The 25026-nt window shown below is 35.1% G+C and overlaps 1 protein-coding gene across 5 annotated transcripts in view; it reads left to right on the forward strand.

The window, feature by feature from the left end:
* Positions 1–25026, forward strand: part of MIPOL1 (mirror-image polydactyly 1) — a 343108-nt gene that overhangs the window by 290712 nt on the left and 27370 nt on the right. For all 5 annotated transcript variants that reach the window (XM_013046227.2, XM_004773315.3, XM_013046226.2 and 2 more), the window contains one exon: positions 3536–3766. In XM_013046227.2, the coding sequence (XP_012901681.1) occupies positions 3536–3766 (231 nt within the window). The remainder of the gene's footprint in view (positions 1–3535; positions 3767–25026) is intronic.

The raw sequence follows: 25026 nt of genomic DNA on the forward strand, positions 1-25026 counted from the left end.
AGGTTAAATGTGATTTGACTCTATGAAGGAAGCTAAACAAGGTGGCCCTAGGGAAGAGCACTCTGAGGGAAAAATAAAACAGTATTAAAACAAAAATAAACTTTAAATGGTAGAGATTTATATATGCTAGGAATCTAGCCCCTCTGCTTCATCTTTACTCTGATAAGAAAGTGTCCTTAGAAATATCCGCATTTTGATTTATTGAAGTTACTAAGGAATGTGTCCCCATTTTTAAAAATTGCCCTTTGTAAATAGAGTGTAAAATTGGGAAGTAGATCACAAGATGACACTGAAAAAAACTACAAATTATTGTAAGTTCTAAGAAGAAAAAGACTAGGGTCATTGAGACAGAATAACAAAGAAGGAACACCAGAATTTAGGTTGAAATGTCATAAAAGCTTTATCTGAGAAAGAAGTATTCCTGCTGAGACCAAATGAATGAGAAGTTTGTCAGGGAGAGGAGAGAGACATTGCAAACAAATGCTTCAAGCAGGAAAAGCTTGATGTACTTGAGAAACTGAATGTCTGGCTAGACGATGAGGAGGAAGAGAGAACAAATGATATGGGGCTCTGTGGTTCATGGCCAGCTGGGAGGAGTGTTTCACCTTTCAGTCCAGGAGAAAGACTGGGTTGAGATTCTGGTTTTGTTAGCTGTGTGAGATTAACTAAAATACTGCCCTATGTTTGCTTCAATTTCCTCATCTATTAAAAAAAATATTGATAGGACTTCTCTCATAAGTTGTTGTGAGGTTTAGTGAGTTAAAATAGACAATTTGTTGTTATTTGTAGAGATTTATTCTGAGTGCAGTGAGATGGCCCTGCAGGATTTTAAGTGGCATTATCTGTTTTATTGTTTTAAAACATCATTCCAGCTACTGCTTCTGTTTGAGAAAGTCTTGATGGGTATTTAAAGGTTTCCAAGGCATTTTGAATGATGAGTAGAGTTTTGAGCTTGAGAGTTAGGGATCCCAGTCACAGGTCCAACTCAGAGAAAAATGAGATATAAATTTGAAAAACAATTAAAGGACAGGCAACCAGAAAGTGATGAATGATTAGGAAATTAAAATTGGGATGGATGCCATGGTTTTAATAAAGGTGAGATTTAAAAAACCGCGTCATTGATTCTTAATATTTAATTGGCAAGAGTATACTGAATAGTGTTATGGACATGGTAGACAAATGCAGAATTCCCAAACGAAGCTGTCCCCTGTGAACTTTAAACAAGACCATATGCATAAGGGAAAAACATAAAGGAAGAGTTAAGCCAAGATTTTTTAAAATAGGTAATAAAAAGCATTGCCATTAAAGAAACAATGATTTATTGGACTTCATTCACATTAAGAACTTAATATTCATCAAAAGGCAATATTAAGAGAGTGAAATTGCACTGCACCCCTGTAAGAATAGTTTACCAGTAGGGAGAATACTCGAAGGGAGAATGTAGAGTAATTGTGACTCCCCTATACTACTGGTGAGAGTGTAAATCGGTAGGACCACTTTGGGGAAGTTCTGCTCAGCATCTGCTTGATCTGAACATACATACACCCTATAGAGCAGCTCTTACTTCAGAAAGGAGTACTTATGTCCATTATATTTCAGAGAAGGGGGGGCAATGAGTACTTAGGTCCATCAAAAGATAACATACAACAATATTAATAGCAATAGTGGAATGATTAAATGAATTGTGGTATATTTATATAACAGAATACTTCATAGCAATAAAAGCAGTGAACTACATGCAACAGTAGGATGAATCTCATAAGCCTTATTAAATAAAATGAGCCAGACCAAAAGTTCAAAAACAGACAATACTAATCTGAATAGAGGTTGAATAAGTGATTGCTTTGGGAAAGGGGAATTAACTCGAAGGGAACAGAGGGGAATCTTCTGGGTTTATTACATATTTTGTTCTTTACATTTTGTCAAGCTGAATTCTTTGGATTTGTGTACTCTGTGTAATTTAAAATATAATTAACAATTAAAATGTAAGTAATAATCTCTTAAGTGTAAAGAACATAAAGAGACTTTTTTTTTTCAAGCTTTTTTGTTTTGTTTGTTTTTTGTTTCTTTCTTTCTTGGATCTTTCAAGTAGCCAAAGAGGTGGCTTGATGGAAATGAACATGGAATAAGAGGAATCAGAAAGTGTGAAAAAACACAGAAAGGATCGGAAAAGGGGCAAGAGATGGGAACTTTTAGGCATATGGATTGGTCGAAAGAACTTAGAAAAAATGAAATAAGGGTTAGATACCAAGGTGAAAACTATAAAGAAACATACTTCTTTGCACTCTACAAATACAGCACTAAACACCTTTCTTATTTTTGCGTAGTAATCAACTGGCCGCAGTTTAGTAGCGGTCTTTTTTTCTAAGAACTAATTTGGATCTTGAAATGATGTCTTTTGGTGTGCTGACTGTCCCTTTTTCATGTCCTTCTTATTTCTGTGTGACACCTTCCACAAAGTGAGCACACTAGAGAGATCTATAGGTTACTTAAACAGAAAGAAGAAATATATAATTACTTGGTTTGAACAGTTTTAAATAAAGTATCAGACTAGATATTCAGCCAGTACTAAAGTTCCCTGACAAGCTTTTTGAAGCTTTCAGAATTATATTACTTTCTTTCACATCATCAATCTGTTTTATATTGTTAGGTTGTTTTACTTCAAGTCTCCAATCGACATTTCTTTTGAATGCATATACTGAAATGATTTTATTTAATAAAAAAAGAACATCTCCTGTGTGGATTTTAAATTTCCCTTATTAAATATTTATATTTTCAAAATGTCTTTATTTAATTGAGTGAGGTGTGTGGTGCCATTTCAAAATAACCTCAGGCGGTAGGTGTAATGACATATCAAAGATTTGACCTTTAGCATTTTAGGGTTCTATTTGTCTGCATTTTCTTCTGCATTCATTTAGTCTTAATTTATATGCTATTTTCTCTGTATGACTTAATGAGTGGTTATATTTGGCATGAGATTCATTAACAAAAAGAAAAGGTACCTGAATATGTATTATTTCTGTGCAGTCAGACTAGTGATTTTAACTTCATTTATATCTGTGTATGGGTTGACCGGTGCTCGTACAGCCCTCATTCATTCTCATTAAGTGCTCAGCTGAAGAAAGCCTGGATCTGCTAAACCAATGCCCATTCTCTTACTTCTCACTTCTTCGCAGTCAGCTTGTCGTATTCTTGTATTTACCTCGAGAGGCTTTCTTTTCCAATTCTCTGCTATTCCTTTTAAAGAAAACTGAATGTAATATTTACACTGATGTCATTAATTTAACATCTTGCAGCATCTTCTTGCCTGCTTGGGTAACATCAATGATCATTTGGGTAGCTTTCAGCCTAGAAGCAGGGAAATAGAATAATTATCAAGGATAATATTGTGATAATAAAAATTATTTTTATTTACCCATTTAAGTGGGTCTTCATTGATTTTTAGAAATGGGTGTTTCTTATGGAGATTTTTGTTAAATAGATTATAAATATTGCATATTTATGTTTCAATTATTTATTTTTATGTTTTTCTCAGTTTACATAAATCTTTATCCCAAGAAGAAAATCTGAAGGATCAGTTTAACCATACCCTTAGCACGTATGAAGAAGCTTTAAAAAGTAGGGAGAACATTGTGTCCATCACTCAACAAGAGAATGAGGAACTGGCTACCCAACTGCAGCAAGCTCTGACAGATCGAGCAAACATGGAATTAGAGCTTCAGCACGCCATGGAGGCCTCACAAGCGGCCAATGACAAAGTGCAGAAGTAAGTAATATGATCTGGCATGGTTTCAAAAGCATAAAACAAAACAAAACAAGAACACCTTTTTTGCAGCTAAATGATAGATTATTTATTATTCATGCTGTTAATGGGTTATGACAAAAGTAGATTGAGCCAAATGGAGTTTTTTATTTTTTAGATTGCCTATCGTGCCCATAGTTGGGGGTCAAAATAGTCATTCACTTGGGAATTGTGGTTACTGTTGAGGGTAAACCACTTTTATTTAATAACTGATCTTCATTAGTTCCTGGAGGAACTAACATTAAAATCCTTTCATAGGTAGTAGGTAAAGTTATTGGCAAGGGGAAGAGGCAGTCAAGTAACCAACTTTACTCACTTAGCTTTGTGATAATCCTGCTTGAGTTGAGATCATCTGTGATTTTGCAGTCTGAGACCTCTAGGCACATGGAATAGTTACAGTGGACTTAATTTGCATGTGTGGTTCTTCTGAAGTATTCAGGGCAGCTTTTCACAGTGCATAATTACATTAGTTTATTTTCGATGATCTTTGCATTTTTGTTAAAATTTAAATAAAGCTACAAAAACCAATCAGTCCTTAATGATAGCCAGCAAAACATTAACATAGGGCATATCATACAAAGAGATAAATTGTTAATTTAAGGGACTTGAACACTGTAGCAGAATTTCCTAAGGCAACTTTAATGGAATGGAACTTGTCATTTTAAATAATCCCATCTTCATGTGTTGTTAACAGCATTTTGCCATTCATACACTTAATTACCTTTAGTTCCTAAGAGATACTTTTTCCTTAATTTTTTTCAGTCTCACAATATGAAGTAGTACCAACTTCAAAATTCTTACTTCTTACCACTTTTTATTTGAAAATAAATCATCTCAACCATTTCCCCAGTGTCCCTGAAATTACATTTTGAATGGTATCCCAAAGTCAGGTAAATCTGTAGTTAAGAACCCTTTTAAAAGAGATCAGGAATTATGCATATTAAAATCTTTATATAATCAGGGTACCTTGAAATTTATGATTTATAGTAAGTATTCAATTTTTTATAGGTTTAAAGATTAAGTTTATGTTCAGTCAGAAGCTATATCCAGTTATTTACAGTGTACATTAACATTCTAAAAACACTAAGATAGGGGCGCCTGGGTGGCTCAGTGGGTTGGGCCGCTGCCTTCGGCTCAGGTCATGATCCCAGGGTCCTGGGATCGAGCCCCGCATCGGGCTCTCTGCTCAGCCAGAGAGCTTCCTTCTCTCTCTCTCTCTGCCTGCCTCTCTGTCTGCTTGTGATCTCTCTCTGTCAAATAAATAAATAAAATCTTAAATAAATAAATAAATAAATAAAATAAAAACACTAAGATACACAGGTAGGTCTCATTGCATTGTAAATTACAAATCAGTACCTTTTGACAGTCAGGGTCTGTTAGCTCTGTTTGCTTAAAGTCTACAAATAATTACAAATATCCAAATTTTCTTTACATGTAATTCTTGAAATTTATATACCTGACTAAAATTCCCTAAAACAGTGCTTCCCAGAGACCAATTAAATTTCTGTAAAATCTTTGGAAATGTCAACCTTTTATTTTTTAGATCTCATCAACTATTACTATTGTTTTATAAAACATAATTTTAATAATACTTTGTATTGTTATAGAAGTATATCAGTATTGAAGTAGAAAGATCACCTCAGATAATGCTTTAAGTTGAATAAGTTTAACCTTTTGAGAAACTTACTATATTTTCCTAGTCTTCACATTTAACCATGGGCAGATCAAAAGGTTTTAATGGAATGACACCAATCAACAGACAGAGTTTAAGTTAAACAATTACGTCATTTAAATGTTAAATTTCAATTTGAATGCTGAATCTTTTATTCTTACTTACAGCAATAAGACCTGGATGAAATACGATGAGGCTCTCCTGTTTGTATTCAGTCCGCTATATTTTTAGTTGCCCTCTATGGGGCAGTGTACCTTCCTTGCAGTTAATGTGGACATCAACCTACTTTATAGCATTTAAGAGGCTAATCTTCCAGGAAACCAACTTAAAAGTCTTTGTTAGGTGGTATTAGTAGCAATTATTTTTGAAGGTCCTTTGTAATATGTCAGTATTCCAGGCAGTAACTACAGTGTGAACTATAAAGGTGCATATTTGTCCTTTTCCTTTCACAACTGAATTTCTTGAATAACTGATCTATATTCAGCATCTAATTTTTCAATTCCATTTACTCCAGAGCTACTCAATACACTATGGCTAGCTTTTGTACTGAAACAGTTCTTTTTAAGATTACCAGCAATTTCCTGTTAAATTCAGTGGCACATTTCTAATTATATTTTTATTATAAAACTAACATATGATCATGGTAAACAATGGGTAAGGATGCTCCCATATCTTTGCTAACTCATAGTGGTTTAAAAGCTCAGAATCTGGATGCAAAATATATAGGTACGTGAACTTGTACACTTTATTTTAAAAACACTGTGCTGCTGCAGATAATAATACATGGTTAGTAATACTCCCACTCATAATGTTGTAAGAATTAGATGAGATAAACATGTAATGCTTTTAGAACAATGCAGCTTGCATCGTCCCTCCTTGTCTTGCCATTTCACTCCACACTGTAATATCCCATTCTTCAGAAGGGCTCTATCTTTTCCAGACCAAATACCTTTATATATGTGGGTTCCTCTGCTTAGAGCCTTTTACCCTTTCCCTCATGAAAAACTTACTCATCCTATGAGATTCAGTGCAGCAGAGAGGATAGAGGCAGGCTTTATAGTCAAGTCAGACAGACCCGTATTTCAATCCCTGCTTTCCTACTTATTACCTGTGAGATTTGGGGCAAGTTACTTAACCCCAGGAAGCAAAAGTTCCTCAGTTGAAAAATTCAGACAGTATTACTGCCTTCACAGGCAGGTTTGATATGAGTTTGATAGACTGGATACCATGTAAGATACCTATTTCAGTGCCAATTACTTTATTTTCAGTATGTTATAAATTATTAGTATAATCATACTCATGCAACTGACAAGACTTGTTCAAGTATCTCTTCTCTGCAAAGGCTTCTTCAACTTCCTAGAAAGTTAAATATCACTCTCTTCTCTGTGTTGTCATAGTATGTTTGTTAAGGATTCCTCCCCTGAAAATAAAGTCCTCGCCATTCTCCTGTATCTCCCATCTCAGTAATGGTCTTCAGCAGCTTCAGCACCGTCTTTATTCCCTCACTCGTTCTGACTTTTCACATTCACTTTGCCGTGAGTCTCTGGTTTTTCTGTGCTGCTGAAGAATCACCTGATTTCCCCTATTCCATCCTCACTTGTTAATTGCCTCATTTCAGGACCTCATCATCCTCCAACTAATCTGAAATAATCACAAGACTAGTTTATCTGCTTCTAGCTCTCAGGTATGTCTTACTCGCTGCCGCCAGAGGGAAGTTTTCTAAAATGAAATCAGGTTCTATTACTTTCCTATTTGAAATCTTTCAGGGCCCTTCATCCCTACACGCAAAAGCATAAACAACTGAGCAGGGTATATGAGGCCTATCACCTATCTGGCCTTCTCCCATTCCCTGGTATCATTTCCTCCCACCACCCCAACCACAGTATCTCTATACAAGCTATTTCTTCTTCTTAAAGCATATTCCTCCCTTCCAGTACCAAATTTTTGTTACTCATTAAAGTCTAGTCTTAATGTCACCTCTGTGATGTTTCTTTATGTTTTTATTTTTTCATAGTACCTAATCCATATCTTTGTTAAAGGTCTTAATCATCTAGGTGTTACAATTGCTTTATCTGTTTTCCTGTCTACTTCCTGCAAAATTACCCATCATTGAGCATTCTCAAGACATAAACAGTGTTCCCTTCATCTTTGTATCCATATCGCCTCCAAATATTCACCGAGATGCCTGCTATAAAGTAGGTACTGTGTAAATACTATGAACAAATAAACTAGAACAGTTTAAAAGGTTGATGGGATAACAGAATAAAGTAAAAGCTGGTCAGGTCAGGAATACACAGGAAAATTTCAAATCTGCTCTGATCTGCTATAGGCCCTAGGTAAAAAAAAAAATTTATTCCAATCAAGTACCCTATGCTAGTCCAAGAATTTCATAGAAAAGGGGACGCCTGGGTGGCTCAGTTGGTTAAGCCACTGCGCTTGGCTTGGGTCATGATCCCACGGTCCTGGGATCGAGTCCCACATCAGGCTCCTTGTTCAGCAGGGAGCCTACTTCTCTCTCTGCCTCTGCCTGCCATTCTGCATGCTTGTGCTCTCTCTCTCTCTCTCTGACAAATAACTAAATAAAATCTTTAAAAAAAAAAAAAAAGAATTTCGTAGAAAAGTATGACTTTTGTGGCCATTCCTGCCTGCCTCCCTCAGTGGCACCACGACTCCTATGGTGTCTGACTTTCTATTGGGCTTTTAGCCCTTTTTCTATGCACCAGCTTCCATCAAGTTCAATTACATTTAAAAGATCTGAAATCTTCAGTAATGGTGGAGAAACTATATGCTATTTCTAGTAATTATAGAATTTTAAATTTATATTTTATTTCCTTTTAGAGTCAAATGAATTTTTTTCTGAAGATTTTATTTATTTATTTGACAGAGATCACAAGTAGGCAGAGAAGCAGGCAGAGAGAAAGAAAGGGAAACAGGCTCCCTGCTGAGCAGAGAGCCTGACACGGGCCTCGATCCCAGGACCCTGAGATCATGGCCTGAGCCGAAGGCAAAGGCTTTAACCCACTGAGCCACCCAGGTGCCCCCAGTCAAATGAATTTCTTAAAGTTTTTTAGTCTGTGGGAGTATTCCTGAAAAAGAAAGTGGTGCAGAATTACCATCCATAAGCTAGCCAATATATATAGGTAGAAACACTGAGAGGAGAAAGTGTGAAGAATGCCAGACCTCATTGTCCAGAAACTGCTTCTTAGTCCAGATGTCAAAAAGCCTAAAATTTCACTAGTGGAAATCCATTCCCTTGGGTTAAGCAAGGTTAAGGTACCCGTGTTTCAAAAATGTGTATGCTTGTGGAAGAACACATTGTCCTTTCGGTTTTAGGTTGCTCTTTGGCTGATCCTGGATACGCTTAGTTTTGGTGAGCCATGTGGAAGTAGAGGGAACTAAAGAGCAGGTGAAGAGCATAGGAACTTGTAAGAGAAACTTCTCTTAATGATTCTGCTAAGGACCATCCATAATCCTTGTTTATTAAAGAGAAAACTGACACACAAATCCATTAAGGGATATTTTTATCATCACAAGAGATTTAAAACTCTGTTGTTCTTTATGATATATTTTATTTCCCATCTGTCTTTCTGTCTATAGATATGGTTCTTGTGGCTTAGAACACAAGGTTTCTGAAGGATTTTAAAAATATATTTGACTATACTTAATGTACCTAAGCTACACATAATTACTTAAAAGTATTTACAACTTGGCTTATAAGGTTAGAAGCTCTCAGAAGCTTCTAGATTTTTTTTTTTTTTTTTTGGTCACATAACCATCTTTACTATGGGCCAGATTTATACTGATATGATTCAAATCCCTCATAAACAGTAACTGTATAATAAGTAGATCAGGGGCGCCTGGGTGGCTCAGTGGGTTAAGCCGCTGCCTTCGGCTCAGGTCATGATCTCGGGGTCCTGGGATCGAGTCCCGCATCGGGCTCTCTGCTCAGTGGAGAGCCTGCTTCCCTTCCCCTCTCTCTGCCTGCCTCTCTGCCTACTTGTGATCTTTCTCTGTCAAATAAATAAAATCTTTAAAAAAAAAATAAGTAGATCAGACAAAAAGACAAAGGACAAAAATTCTAATATATCACTATCTAAAATGTTCTTTCTTAAGGTGCCTGGATGGCTAGTCGCTTAAGTGGCTGCTTTCAGTTCAGGTCATGATCCCAGGGTCCTGAGTTCAAGTACTGCATCGGGTGCCCTGCTCAGTAGGAAGCCTGTTTCTCCCTCTCCCACTCCCCCTGCTTGTGTTCCCTCTCTCACTGTGTCTCTCTCTGTCAAATAAATAAAATCTTTTAAAAAATAAAAATAAAAAAAATAAAATTTTCTTTCTTTTCATACTTTAAAAAAATCAATTACTTAAAATTTACTTGCATTCTCATTTCTAATTGCATAATTAAAATATCAAAGATCAGCATAAAGCATTTCCTTTTGAAATATAGGGTATCCCAAGCTTTTGAGCGGTATTAACAGGGGGGAAAAAAAAGGAGGAGGAGGAGTACATGTAAGCTAACAAGAAGGTCTTTCCTGCCTCTTGGTCAAATACTGATTTCTATGAAGAAGTTGAGGTCACAAAGAAATTGTGAATTCTCAGCCTGGTTTCCCTGCTGATGAGGACTGTCTGGTAGCTCCCTTTGAGGTGTCAGGGGAGTCACCATAGTGTCACGCAAGGTTTCTTCACGTAGAGCAAACATACTTTCCACAAACTCAGCTGCTTAATCTGTTTGCAGGTTGAATTATAAAACAGGATAGATGACTCTGAGTTCTGGGAAGGGGAACAGAGCATTTCCACAGTTTCTTGGTTAAAAAAAAACAAACTGCCTTCTTTTCATCAAAAGATATCACTAAACTTTGTAGTTTTGTTGCTGACTCTGGAATCTGATTTTAACCATAATGAAAACAAATTGTGGTAAATTATCCTTACATAGTCAAATACAAAAGGTGTTAAAATTATATTGCCTTTTCACTAAAATTACTCTGCTTTTTGCCAATTTTACCTGTGATTTTTTTTTTTTAATAAATTCTTGGTTGGACTTTAAGTAGCACAACAATAGTATAGATGTCTGAACACTTGATAAATGCTGATTAAATCAAAGAATAAGTTTCACAATTCTCAACTCAGCATAAGGTATAAATCACTAATATAAAGTTGAAAATTGATTTTATTAATATTATTAATAAACAGGAGGATTTAAGACTTCTGGAAATTGCTCTTCAAAATTTATTTTGTGTTTGAAATTTAAAAGTTCTGTGAAATATCATATATACCTCAGCACATAATGAGTCAAATAATTTATCTGGGATGATTTGTTTTTGTTTTAGTTTCTTTAAAGATTTTATTTATTTATTTATTTGACAGAGACACAGAGAGAGAGGGAATTCAAGCCAAAGAACTAGGAGAGGGAAAGCAGGCTTCCCGCCGAATAGGGAGCCTGATGCGGGGCTCGATCCCAGGATTCTGGGATCATGACCTGAGCTAAAGGCAGAAGCTTAATGACCGAGCCACCCAGGCACCCCTATTCAAGATAGTTTATGTACAAATCACTTCCCAATCAGCTCTAGAAGGCACCTTCCAAATCTAGATCCAGTTAGATATTGTCATTTATATGTGGAAGATGGATTCAGATGACTCCTAAGCAGTCATTGTAAGATGTACAGCATCTAACATGCTTAGTTTTTATTCTTAAGCACATAATATGCTTTTTAAGAATTTAATATTCTGGATTTGTAAATCATAACACATTTTTAAATTAAATGCATATTTAACTTATGAAATACAAGTCTTCTTACACACTATCAAGTAAGTATGTATTTTAAAAAAAATTTAATTCCATTATATATTTGTATAGTGGATCACCTTTCTCATCCATTGAGTACATAAAGTAGATTTCTTTAGAGCTACTTTTATTATATATAGAGAGAGGGAGAGATACCTATCATATTTGATAGATAAGTATTATATCCATTTCTTTATAAAAGCTGAAGAGTTGGAATTACACCTTTATCTTTAGGGAAAGTCTCACTTTGAAACAAAAAAGAAATATGGTGTTAATTTTCTATGGCATTCCTCTCTACTAGAGGATTAATGTAGGATTATTGGAATTGAAGCTTAACCCAAAACTTGAGAAATTCTAATGAAGTAGAAAGTAAAGGATGCAGACTAAGAAAAGAAATTCTCTAAACCTAAGAATCTGCATTTTCTCTGGTAAGTTCCCTTGTATAGTTAACTTTTTGGAATGAATCATAAGGATCATGAAAGTAAGGACTAAAAAGTGAAATTGCAACACAGCTGCTTAGATTTGATTTACTTCTTCACTTCAGAACCTATCTTCAAATAGGTGATGTAGAGTTGAGCTAATACACATTTTTGCCTACTAAGATAAAACATGTTTCAAATGTTTTACAAATGTTGTACAATGGAAAGGGATGAAAGTAAAAGGACAAAAGAATAAAATGTGGGAGAGATCCATGCCATATCAGTTTAAGACCAAATAAAATGTAGGAATTTTTGATGATTTTCATTAGCCCCAATATTATAGTAATTAAAAGAGATAATGTCCCTGTTACATTAGGAGAGTTATAGGATCCACTAAACAATGATCAAATATTTTTAACCAGAACTTGACAGGTTAACATAAAAACAAAAAACAGGAGTTCTTTGCTCCAGAAACATTCAAATGTGATTTTCACACATTTATATGAAATGTGAGTTCCTTAGAATGGCCATATGATCAGACAAGCATCCTTTTCCTTGGTTCTATTCTAGCTCTGGTTAAAGCCGTCTTACTCTTTAGTCCTTGACAGGCTACAGCGCTCCCAGGCACTTCTGTGAGGGCAGGAAAACTCATTCATCCATCTTACCTGAGGATAGTTTTAGAAACGATTAAAACAAGATATATAAAGTGATTTTAACTTTCTTTCTTAATAGCACTGACCACCAGTGTACTTTAGCCTACTCTTGTAGTAATAAAGGGAAGAGGGAAGCTATTGTAAAAATTTGATTTTTAAGAAATTTTCATTATTCCTGCTTGGATGTTGCTCGGCCTCATTATGCTTGACAGCTCACTCAGAACCTCCTCCTTTGCTTTCCCTATTCTGAAACACATAGAAAAATTTAATGTGATGTATCTATCTATTAATATAGAAAGGTCTACATTTTTATATAAATCAAGGTCTGGTGTTTTTTTTAATAAGTCCTCAGTATATTCATCTAAAATCTGGTATATACTTCCTTACTAGGTATAGCTTTTATTCACAAAATGTAATTAGAAAAAAACCCAAGTTGAACCCAAGAATAAGTAGAGATACCAATTTTATTCGGATTTTAACATTCCATGCTTGGTTATTTCTCCCCACTAAGTCAGGGATTTTCCCATGTGCATATTTGGCCCTCAAAAAATACAGAATAAAATAATTTTTGTGGGGCCCGGGAAGCTTGGTCAGTTGAGTCCAACTCTTGATCTCAGGGTCATGAATTCAGGTGCCACGCTGGGTTCCGCACTAGGGGGGAAGCCTACTTAAAAAAAGAAAAAGAAAGAAAGAAAGAATCTTTTGCTTATTTCAGTGAGCTTTAGCTGGCAGTAAAATCATAAACATTGTCCACACATAAACTTCACTCTTGATCATTTATAGTTTAAAAAAATCATTCTATAACAATATATTATGTAGTAGCAGCAGAAGTGATCTTCTTTCTTTTTCATATTGTTATATAGTCTCAGGCAACTCTACAAATAGTTTCTGGTTTTTTTTAGTTCTTACCCTAAGTATAAAGAAAAAAGGGTTCCACTACTATCAATTACTTTGTCAGGTGTTTCTTTATAAAGACTGACTAAAAGTGAAATTAAAGAAATTTTTTAAATAAATAAAAATTTTTAAAAAAGTAATTATACACTCTAAAAAAAAGAAGAAGAAAGAAAGAAAAATGTTTCCAGAAATTACATAGTGAACAGTATTTTGGAACTTACTAAACTTAATAATTTTAATTTTTTAATTGTTTTGGTATTTATACCATTCAAACTAATAGTCCTTGGGACATCATCATCTTTTGACTTTTTCTTTTGCTGCGTTTAGCAGTATCCTGAAAGTGTATGAAAGCGTATATTATTTCTCTTTATGTTCCCATTTGCTATTTGACAAGCTACACAATGGCAAAACATTTAAAATCTTGAATTATCTTCTTCCTTAAATTAATTTGCCTTCTGAGCCATGTATATTTCACATCAGTCTTCCAAGAAGTTCTCTACTACTGACTGGAGGGCCTATTCTTTCCCAGAGTGGTAGGAGTAGCACAGTTCAAGAACAAGAATGAATCTCTGTATAATCACACCACAATGTGAGGTGACCCTGAGACAGAGAACTGACCAGATACACATATGGGTTTTAGGAAGACTTTCTGATGCTCTTTTTTAACACAGCTGTGAGAAGAATGTGGCTAAGACCCAATAGTCATTCTTGAGTAGAGCTGGCAAAGGAAACCATGAGGAGAAGAGAATTTAACACATGGGTGTAAGAGAGCACGGCTTCATTGATGCGATCTGAGGGGAATGCCTAATGACTGGAAGAATCAAACTTGGCAATGAAAACACAAAGCTCTTTTCATCAATTCAAACGCAGACTCTAAAGCTGCAGATGGTCACCTCCAGCCTTGTCTATTCAGTGCGAGGTTTTATAAAATGGCACTTTGGTGAATACTAATAGATCAAAACAAAGATTTAATAACGTAAAGATGTGGTGTTCATTTTTAAATGAGTATACAGGTCAATGTCTCAGAAAAGGATAAAAAGAGTACCTTTTATATGTGGGTCTAAAGTCTTTTTGTTATTTTTCAACTTCAAAAATAAATGACATCTTTAACATACAGATTGTGTTTTATGGAAAAGAGTTTACATTATTAAAAAGAGACCAAAATCAGGGTTTATATTTACATTTACTGATTTCATTGCTTCTGTTTGAGGATTCTCAATTTATAATGTCTGTTAAGGTCATCCTTTAATATTTCCTTGAGGCCCACTTGATAGGATAAATATATATTACCATTCTGAAGGATGAATCAATCTAATTAAAAATTTAGGCCAAAATATTTTATACTTGAAATAGAACTTTTTTTCCTATCTCTTCAGAGAATTCTAAGAGACATTGTTTAGTACAAAGGAAGCCTTTGAACTTTAATGCAGCCTTGAAATTATATTTTTGCTACTTTGTGTTTGATTTTCTGCAATTTTACAAATCCCTAATAATTGCTTATATGTGAAAAGGTAATTCACTGTATTCCAACTTTGTTGGAATACATTGTGCATTGTTACTGCTTATATAACTGAATCGTACTTTGAATTAAAAAGTGGTATATGTTTCCAGAATAAATTACATTATTAGAGGTGATTAGCACTTTATAGTTTATAAAATTCTTGAGCTAAACCCCCAAAATTAAGCTTTATTATCCAAAATAAGCTTAACATATGAACCTTAAATAACTCATTAATAGCTTTTATATTTCTACTACTTGTGAAGTAAATATAATTAGTAAGTCTGTATGCCTAATACTTTTTATCTAATAAGTGACACTAATATATAATAAATTAAAGCATTAGAATTGAAAGTTAAAAGGGAGGCAGCTTATTATCTAGTAGAGATATCAGTGTCTAACAGGACCTGTAATTGTCATTAACTGAGTATGATGTAGAAGACATGAAATTGTGTTTGTTCTCAGTGTTCTCAACTGGAAGTAGAACTAATATACTTGCCCTATACTTCAGAATATGGCTGTGAGGCTCAAATAAGATGCATGTGCATTAAAGTATTTTGAAAAGTATAATGTGCTCTATAAATATAAAACATTGACTAAAGAGTAAGTTTTAATAATAAATGTTATAAAAATGTTTTAAATAAAAAATTATAATAACCTTTTGGGGAGCTAGAAATAGTAAGTGAGAAAAATAATAAATTTAACCTCAGAGACATAAAATAAATACCATGTAACTTTGGAAAAAGAGATTGTTCTCGGGGCGCCTGGGTGGCTCAGTGGGTTAAGCCGCTGCCTTCGGCTCAGGTCATGATCTCAGAGTCCTGGGATCGAGCCCCGCATCGGGCTCTCTGCTCAGCGGGGAGCCTGCTTCCTCCCCTCTCTCTGCCTGCCTCTCTGCCTGCCTCTCTGCCTGCTTGTAATTTCTGTCTGTCAAATAAATAAATAAAATCTTTAAAAAAAAAAAAGAAAAAAAAAAAAAAAGAAAAAGAGATTGTTCTCAAAGATCTTGGAAACTGGAAGTAAAAAGGATTCTGTGCATTTTCATACATTACTAGTAAGAATGCAAAATAGCAAAACCCCTGTGGAGGAGAATTTGATAATATCTAACAAAATTACTGATGCCCTTACACTTTGACTAAGGAAAATTGCTTCTAGGAATCCATCCTGAATATAGACCTCCATGAATATGAAGCAACATAGGAATTACAGGATTGGTTTTTTTGTTTGTTTGCTATTTAAAGATTTATTTATTTACTTGAGAGACACTACAAGTGGGGGTGGGGCAGAGAGAGGGAGAGACCATCTCAAGCAGACTCCATGCTGAGTGAGGAGCTAGATGCTGGGCCCTGATATCAGGACCTGAGCTGAAACCAAGAGTTAGGCTCAACCAACTGTACCACCCAAGCATCCATACATGATTTTTTATTTATTTGAGAGAGAGAGAAGGATACCAACAGAGAGCACTAGTGAGAGGAGCTGGGAGGAGAGGAAGAAATAGGCTCCCTACTGAGCAGGGAGCCAGACCTGGGGCGGGGGAGTGGGAGGACCTCTATCCCAGGACTCTAGGATCATGACCTGAGCCGAAGGCAGACACATAACGGCTGAACCACCCAGGGGCCCCAGGATTGTTTTTAATAGCAAACAAAAGAAATTCAAATAGGAGAGTAGTTTAATAAACTATAACATATTCGTATAGTGGGATACAATACAACTGTGAAAAAGAGAAAGGAAGGAAGGTCTATAAACTGATAGTGATTTCAGGACATATTCCTAACTGAGAAAAAAAATCAAGTAATTATAATATCCTACCTTTTATATGAAAAATAGGCATAAAAGTAATAGGAAAGATAAACCCACAACTAATGAATTATTGGCCTTTGGAGGTAGATGGGAAAGAGATAGCTCCTGGGTCTGGAGAAGGGAAAGTATAATGAGTCCAGAGTATCCTTTTGTACCAGAAAGCAAGTACTTGTACCAGAAAGCAAGATTAATGGGGTCATGTCGAAAGGACACAGGAGCCAGCTTAGAAAGGTTCCCACTGACCAAATTTGGCACAAATTTGCCTTGGGAATTTTATGAGTATCAGAGGACACTCATCCTTTCTTTATTTAAATTTTGAAATTTTGTTTATGAAAAAATTTTTTTGTTGGGAGTCCTGGGTGGCTTGGTCAGTTAAGCGTCTACCTTTTGCTCAGTTCGTGATTCCAGGATCGTGGGATCGAGTTCCACATCTAGCTCCTTGCTCAGTGGGGAGCCAGCTTCTCCCTCTTTCTCTGCCTGCTGCTTCCCTGCTGTGCTCTCTTTCTGTGTCAAATAAATAAAATCTTTAAAAATTTGTGTTAACTTTAATTTTTTAAAATATTGATTGTAATATTATTTAGTTTTATTAGTGAGGCTTTTCGTACCCCCTTAAATTTTTCACCTGAAGTGAGTGCTTCATTCATCTCATCCTAGTTCTAGCCCTGAATAGTCCATAAAAGGGGAAAAGACACTGCTGGAGGAAAAAAGAAAACACTCCTGGTTTACCTTTATTTAAAAAATAAGAATGAAAACTTACTAAGTTACCCTAGCTTGTATGATTTCTACTGACTGATGTTTCATATTCAGAAATGATAGTTCTGTAATAGAGCTGAAGAACTGTGGTTCTTCCACCCTGTGGAATGTCACCAGGTTTTTCACCGTATACTATCCAGAATGTCTACCATTGTCTGAAATGTCTGTTTCTTATGTCACTATCCACACCACTTCTATCAACTGTTGCTTTGTCTTTATTTTGATCATCTGTGTAGATCAGTCATCATATCTATCAACAGTGGGGTGGTCCTGATTGATTCTAGACCCGAAATGTTGATTTCAATCTGGGAACGTATGGCTTTTATGAATCAAACATAACTCAGGTAGAGAAAATTACTGTGACGATGCTAGCTTAATAAGTTGAATATTACTTTTAATTTGTAGGCCCTTGGCTTAGTGTGAAGTTTGAAGGTGCATTGAATATTATCTCCACTAGTCTCCCAAAGGATGTTGCCAGTCTTTTGAATTAAACTTGAATAAGGTTGATTTGTATTCCCTGTTAATCAAAATTTGAAATGTTGACATTAGAAAATTTCATTCAGTGCTAATTATATATGACTTTTATGAAAGTTAGGAAGGAAAGAATCCTACATTTTAAAGTTTAGTATCAGCCTAAAGCCCTATGAAAACAATAGTGAGTAGCTTAATAAGCCATCTTAATAAGATACCTTAATAAAACTAACCAGTTATTCTAGCTTGCTATGTTTCAGTTGGCAGTATGAATATCAGTGACTTGCTTCCTCCATCATTAATTGAAACTTTTCTGGGTTTAAAATTATGAAAAAAAAACTCAGCAGTGTTTCCCAGCCTTTCTTGACTCTTGAATCCCTTTGGTAGTAAAACATATTCTCTAAGTAGAATTGTGTGCATGCCTTTTGGTTGTTATAAGAAAAAGAAGTTAATAAGCATTGATTTATAATTTTATTTAAGTACAATCTTTAATACTCATAATATGTATCACCACATGATATGTGACTTACTTCAACCATATAGGAAATAGCATAATTTATTAAGTTTTATTATGGTTTATTGTTTGGTTTAAGGATAAATACATATTTAAAAATAGATCAAAATTTAGTAATATTAAATAACTGCTTGTGAGGTGATCTTTGGAATTCTTAACATTCTACCTTTAAAAGGAAATAATAGAGAGGTTTCTCAGCATCCATTTGCTGGAATATTTCCACAAATAGCACATTACAGATATTTTGGTCTTTACTTCCATGTAAGTAAAGACTAATTAAGTTTAACTTAATTAGTTAAACAATATTTGTTGTCCTTTGTTTTCTTTAAGTCATACCTACGAAATAAGGTGATATGAGTAGTTTGATCAAAGGAGCTGGTGAAGAGAATCTTGAGGTAAATTTATAGATTTGTGCCCCACATTAATTTGTGTCTCAGCATCAGTGTACTTTCTCCTTCCTCTAAGTATTCAGTTGTCCATTAAGGGTGGAAATTAAACAATTTACAACTGAGAAGAAAAAAATAGAGTCAAAAACAACATGTTGACCAGCTGTGCTCAACTGAGGGATTAAGTCATGAACATGCTATGCTGGTCTTTGCTTAATCTCCACCTAGCTCATTCATATGTGTTCACAAGTTACCAAAGTAATCCACTTTAAAAGGCAAAATAAAATAGCATAAAAGGCAAAAATGTTTAATAATAATTTTATATTTTGACTTCAAAAATGGAACTCAGACACTACCACCTTTGACTTCCATGATCTATGAATTTTTAAATTACAAAAGGAACAAATGATGCTTTAGAGAATTTCATTATATAGTGATTTGCACACCTTTTTTTATTCTTGTCGATTTTGACACACTTTATATTGCTTACAAAACATTTATTTTCTCAAAACATAATTTTAAAATACTTTCATCATTTATCAACCGTCCCCCCCAACACAAAGTCAAATACATTACCTGAACTAGTTAAATTAGGGTATAAATTATTGAAAGAAAAGAATTCCTTGCTGGAAAAGTGTGTTGGAGCACACTAAATAAATGATAATGGTTTCTTTACATATCTTCAAATACGAGAACTTTTTCAAAAAAGGAAATTTAATAGTTCATTATAGAATAATTAACTTTATGCTTTTAAAAATTAAGTAAATGTTTTTCTCATCATGAGCAAAGTATACAACTCTAAGACCTGATTTGCTTGTGTTAGTGGACTTACTAAATATTAGTCTTTGGTAGTCCAGCTTGTACCATTTATCTTTCCTATGCCAACACTCTGATTTTTGTTCTGCAGTATTCTACAACTTGCTGTTATGTGATACTAGCCCCAGAGCTAACTTTTCCAGTATCTGAGTATGCTTAGTATACTCTGTAACTAATAAATCAATAAAGCCTTTCTGTAATGTACAAACTCCTATCTCCATGAAGCAATTATAAGCAAACTATAAATGAACACATGAGTCTAAGAAAGTATGCTGTGATTATATTGACTCTGAAAACATTTGTCTTTTGTAGAATACAGCATTTATTATGTGGTATAAATTGGTCATAGTGTTGCTCATAATTTTTTTTAATAATAAATCCAGTGAATAGTAAAACAATAAAAATGTTTATATCCTAGGAATACACTTTAATTATTCTGAGGAGCAACATGTTAGTGGTATCGTTGAACAAATTAATAAATATGAATCATATTTCTTAGTTAGGGAATGAAACTGAGACCTGTTAATAAAATTTTTATCCTTAGTAATTGAATTTTATATTGGTTTCATATATTTTCTGTATCATATTATGATAGATAGCAAAAATGCATTAAAAACTTTTAGATAACATTTAAGTAACAACTTAAACACTATAAACTCTACATTGATTAGGTAAATGTGTTTGAAAGAGAATAAGATGAAAGCACTGAAGAATTTACTTAGCAATCATGTCATCTTGTTCATTTTTAAATAATTCCTGTTTAATGTAATGTTTCATTACTCAATGAAATTTGATCAAGACTAAGACTGTACTTCTGTGATAAAGCATAGCTTTGATACTGTTTTCCTGAAAAATTTTATTCCTTTCAGAAATAGCCCTTTTGCCAACTAGTGATTGATTGTATTTATTATTGGTTTAATTGATGTAGTTGTCCTAATTAGTTATTATAAAGTGAAAACCTAAATATAAGCCATTATATTTGGGTTGGTTGAGAAGATAAACAGATGAGTTATTAATAGCCAGGCCAAATATAAATGGATTTTTTTTTTCTGATCTCAAAGCTGATGTATTTCATTCTAAATAAAAAAGGAAAAAGAGAACATTCCTAATGAATGAAAGACCATCATTTAAATATTTTCCCAATTATATTAGCATGATCTTGAACAATTTTATTCATGTCTTTATGTCTATTCATGTTCATGTCTTCATTTTATTATTTTATTTATTCAACAAATATTCAACAAATTTTATTCAACAAATATTTTTTAAACAGCTACCATATATCATGCAGTGACAGTGTTAGGAGAAGAAAATGGGACCAGAAGTATAAGTGGGGATTGGCCAGGTGAAAAGCTTCCATGTGGAAGCCAAAGCAAAGAACTTGGCACCTTTTATACACTGAAGGAAGATCTTTGCGGCCAGAAGCAGCTTAGAACATAAAAGGAGGATGGAGTTCTGTGCAGAGTCAGAGCTTGAAGAACCTCGAGACCCTTGATTTTCTCCAGTAGCTTCCATCTTTTTTTTTTTAATTTATTTATTTATTTGACAGAGAGAGAGATCACAAGTAGGCAGAGAGGCAGGCAGAGAGAGGAGGAAGCAGGCTCCCTGCTGAGCAGAGAGGCCGATGCGGGCCTCCATCCCAGGACCCTGAGATCATGACCTGAGCCGAAGGTAGAGGCTTTAATCCACTGAGCCACCCAGGCGCCCAGTAGTTTCCGTCTTTAAATTTCATCTTACAAGCAGTGGAAGTCATTGATAGATTTTAATCAGAGGGCATGTTTTCATTTGCATTTCTAAAAGATTTAAAGGCTGCTTTGTGAAGGATAAATTGCAATGGACAAAAGTGGAAGTAGAAAGACTCATTAGGAAGTCACTGGGGAGAGACTGTAGTGTCTTGGACCAGGGGATTGTCCTTGGAGACGGAAAGAAGAGGGACTTGAGAGCTTCATGGCATCCAGAGAGTAGCCTTTCTGAATGGGATGCAGGGTATCAAGAAGAACTCCCAAATTTTTATCCTGAGCAACCTGATAGTTGGAAATACTATTTATTAAGGCTGGAAAGACTAGAGGAAGAACAGAGTTGAAATGGAAAGACATTTTTAACAAGTTTGAGTTGTGTGTGAGATATCAAGTAAGTATCAATACTATCCTTATTGATATCTTATTCTCTCAAAGATTTACCCTTATAACAGATAATCCTTCAAATTGTGTGTAAGTCCATTTAAGAAAATACTTGGGATTTATATTAGTTATATTTATTATTTAAAAAATTCTAATAAGAAGAGAATAACCTGCAATTCTCTTGTATGTTAATCGTACCCTGAGACTATATAAGGCCAGCCAACATCCTGTGATGTGTTTGATGTCTACGATACCAGGCATGATCCAAGAACACTAATTAGTGTATTTTTTCTTCCAATGGCATAGATCATTTTTATCTAAAAGTTTTCATTGAACCATCTTGCCAAGAATCAGTTTAGTTTTTAAAACTCTGTCATTCACACATATGTCAATATTATGTGCCAGAAATCTTCTTTGCTATTTGTATCTCCTGCCAATAATGAACTGGTATCATATTAAAAAATAAAATGGGTACATATTAACCAGACAGGTATGTAATTTGAAACCATAATTTTGTTTCAGAACCAAAAAAAACGTTTTGCTTTTGAGATTTATATTTGTTTAGTTTTCTATTGCTATGTAACAAATTACCCCAAAATTTAGTGGATTAAAACAATTACTATTTCACCATTTCTGTGGGTCAGGAATCTTAGTGCAGCTTAACTGGGTCCTCTGACTCCAAGTCCCTCACAAGACTCCATCAGCTCAAGGCCTGACTGGTAGAGATCTACTTTCTAGGTAATTCACATGGCTTTTGTCAAGATCAAGTCTCACAAGCTGTTAGACTAAGGCCTCAGTTCCTCCCACACTTAAGACTTCAAGGCCTTTGGCTCCTTGCTATGTGGACCTCTCCACAGAGCATCTCACGGCATAACAGGAAGCTTTATCCAAAAGTACAAGCAAGGGAGCAAGAGAAAAAGAGAGTAAGTTAGCTGAATGGAAGTCCTAGCCTTTTGTTACCTAATCACAGAAGTAATATTCCATCACTTTCACCATATTCTTTTCATTAGAAGCAAATCAGGAGGTCCAATCCACACCAGTGGGGAGGATATTACACCGTGCTATGAGTTTCAGAAGGTAGGAATCATTGAGAGCCGTGTCAGAAGTTGCCTTCCACCAAGTTTTTTTTTTTTTTAATAATTTTTTTTATTTTTTATAAACATCTATTTTTATCCCCAGGGGTACAGGTCTGTGAATCACCAGGTTTACACACTTCATAGCACTCACCAAAGCACATACCCTCCCCAATGTCCATAATCCTACCCCCTTCTCCCAAACCCTCTCCCCCCAGCAACCCTCAGTTTGTTTTGTGAGATTAAGAGTCACTTATGGTTTGTCTCCCTCCCAATCCCATCTTGTTTCATTGATTCTTCTCCTACCCACTTAAGCCCCCATGTTGCATCACCACTTCCTTATATCAGGTAGATCATATGATAGTTGTCTTTCTCTGCTTGACTTATTGTTCCATCCATGTTGTCGCAAATGGCAAGATTTCATTTCTTTTGATGGCTGCATAGTATTCCATTGTGTATATATACCACATCTTCTTGATCCATTCATCTGCTGATGGACATCTAGGTTCTTTCCATAGTTTGGCTATTGTGGACATTGCTGCTATAAACATTCAGGTGCATGTGCCCCTTTGGATCACTACTAGGAGCTGGTTCTTTGAAAGAATTAATAAAATTGATAAACCCCTGGCCAGACTTATCAAAAAGAAAAGAGAAAGGACCCAAATAAATAAAATCATGAATGAAAGAGGAGAGATCACAACTAACACCAAAGAAATACAAACTATTATAAGAACATACTATGAGCAACTCTACGGCAACAAATTTGACAATCTCGAAGAAATGGATGCATTCCTAGAAACATGTAAACTACCACAACTGAACCAGGAAGAAGTAGAAAGCCTGAACAGACCCATAACCAGTAAGGAGATTGAAACAGTCATTAAAAATCTCCAAACAAACAAAAGCCCAGGGCCAGACGGCTTCCCGGGGGAATTCTACCAAACATTTAAAGAAGAACTAATTCCTATTCTCCTGAAACTGTTCCAAAAAATAGAAATGGAAGGAAAACTTCCAAACTCATTTTATGAGGCCAGCATCGCCTTGATCCCAAAACCAGACAAGGATCCCACCAAAAAAGAGAGCTATAGACCAATATCCTTGATGAACACAGATGCGAAAATACTCAACAAAATACTAGCCAATAGGATTCAACAGTACATTAAAAAGATTATTCACCATGACCAAGTGGGATTTATTCCAGGGCTGCAAGGTTGGTTCAACATCCGCAAATCAGTCAATGTGATACAACACATCAATAAAAGAAAGAACAAGAACCATATGATACTCTCAATAGATGCTGAAAAAGCATTTGACAAAGTACAGCATCCCTTCCTGATCAAAACTCTTCAAAGTGTAGGGATAGAGGGCACATACCTCAATATCATCAAAGCCATCTATGAAAAACCCACCGCAAATATCATTCTCAATGGAGAAAAACTGAAAGCTTTTCCGCTAAGGTCAGGAACACGTCAGGGATGTCCATTATCACCACTGCTATTCAACATAGTACTAGAGGTCCTAGCCTCAGCAATCAGACAACAAAAGGAAATTAAAGGCATCCAAATCGGCAAAGAAGAAGTCAAATTATCACTCTTCGCAGATGATATGATACTATATGTGGAAAACCCAAAAGACTCCACTCCCAAACTGCTAGAACTTATACAGGAATTCAGTAAAGTGTCCGGATATAAAATCAATGCACAGAAATCAGTTGCATTTCTCTACACCAACAGCAAGACAGAAGAAAGAGAAATTAAGGAGTCCACCAAGTTTTTTTAAGAGTTAAGTTATTCTGGGGCGCCTGGGTGGCTCAGTGGGTTAAAGCCTCTGCCTTCGGCTCAGGTCATGATCCCAGGGTCCTGGGATCGAGCCCCGCGTCGGGTTCTTTGCTCAGCAGGGAGCCTGCTTCCTCCCCTCTCTCTCTGCCTGCCTCTCTGCCTACTTGTAATCTCTGTCAAATAAAATAAATAAAATCTTTAAAAAATAATAATAATAAATTTTTAAAAAAGAGTTAAGTTACTTTTATTGGGCCTTATGTAGCTGAAAATTGGTGGTCTGCAAGACACTCAGTTAATCATATTGCTTTATGAGCAGTGACAGTTATGGGAAAATACACAACCACAGTCTGACCTTACGATACTATCACAATCCTCTGAAAATCTACAAGAGCCTGTCTAAATAAACCAAAGTCTGACCCAAAATTAAGTACCAAGAATCATACATATTCAGAAACTAATAGATCATGAACAGGGCAGTTAGTTGGATCCGTCTGTGGTGTTCTTAGTTCTAGATGGCTTCCTACTTATGAATTATAAGTTTAAAACTCTAAGTGCAGCTAGCTGATGTAAGAAACGAGGAAGGAGGAATTAGATATTTACT

Source organism: Mustela putorius, unplaced genomic scaffold (assembly GCF_011764305.1).
Source record: "Mustela putorius furo isolate JIRA1106 unplaced genomic scaffold, ASM1176430v1.1 tig00003898_pilon_pilon_pilon, whole genome shotgun sequence".
Lineage (NCBI taxonomy): Eukaryota > Metazoa > Chordata > Mammalia > Carnivora > Mustelidae > Mustela > Mustela putorius.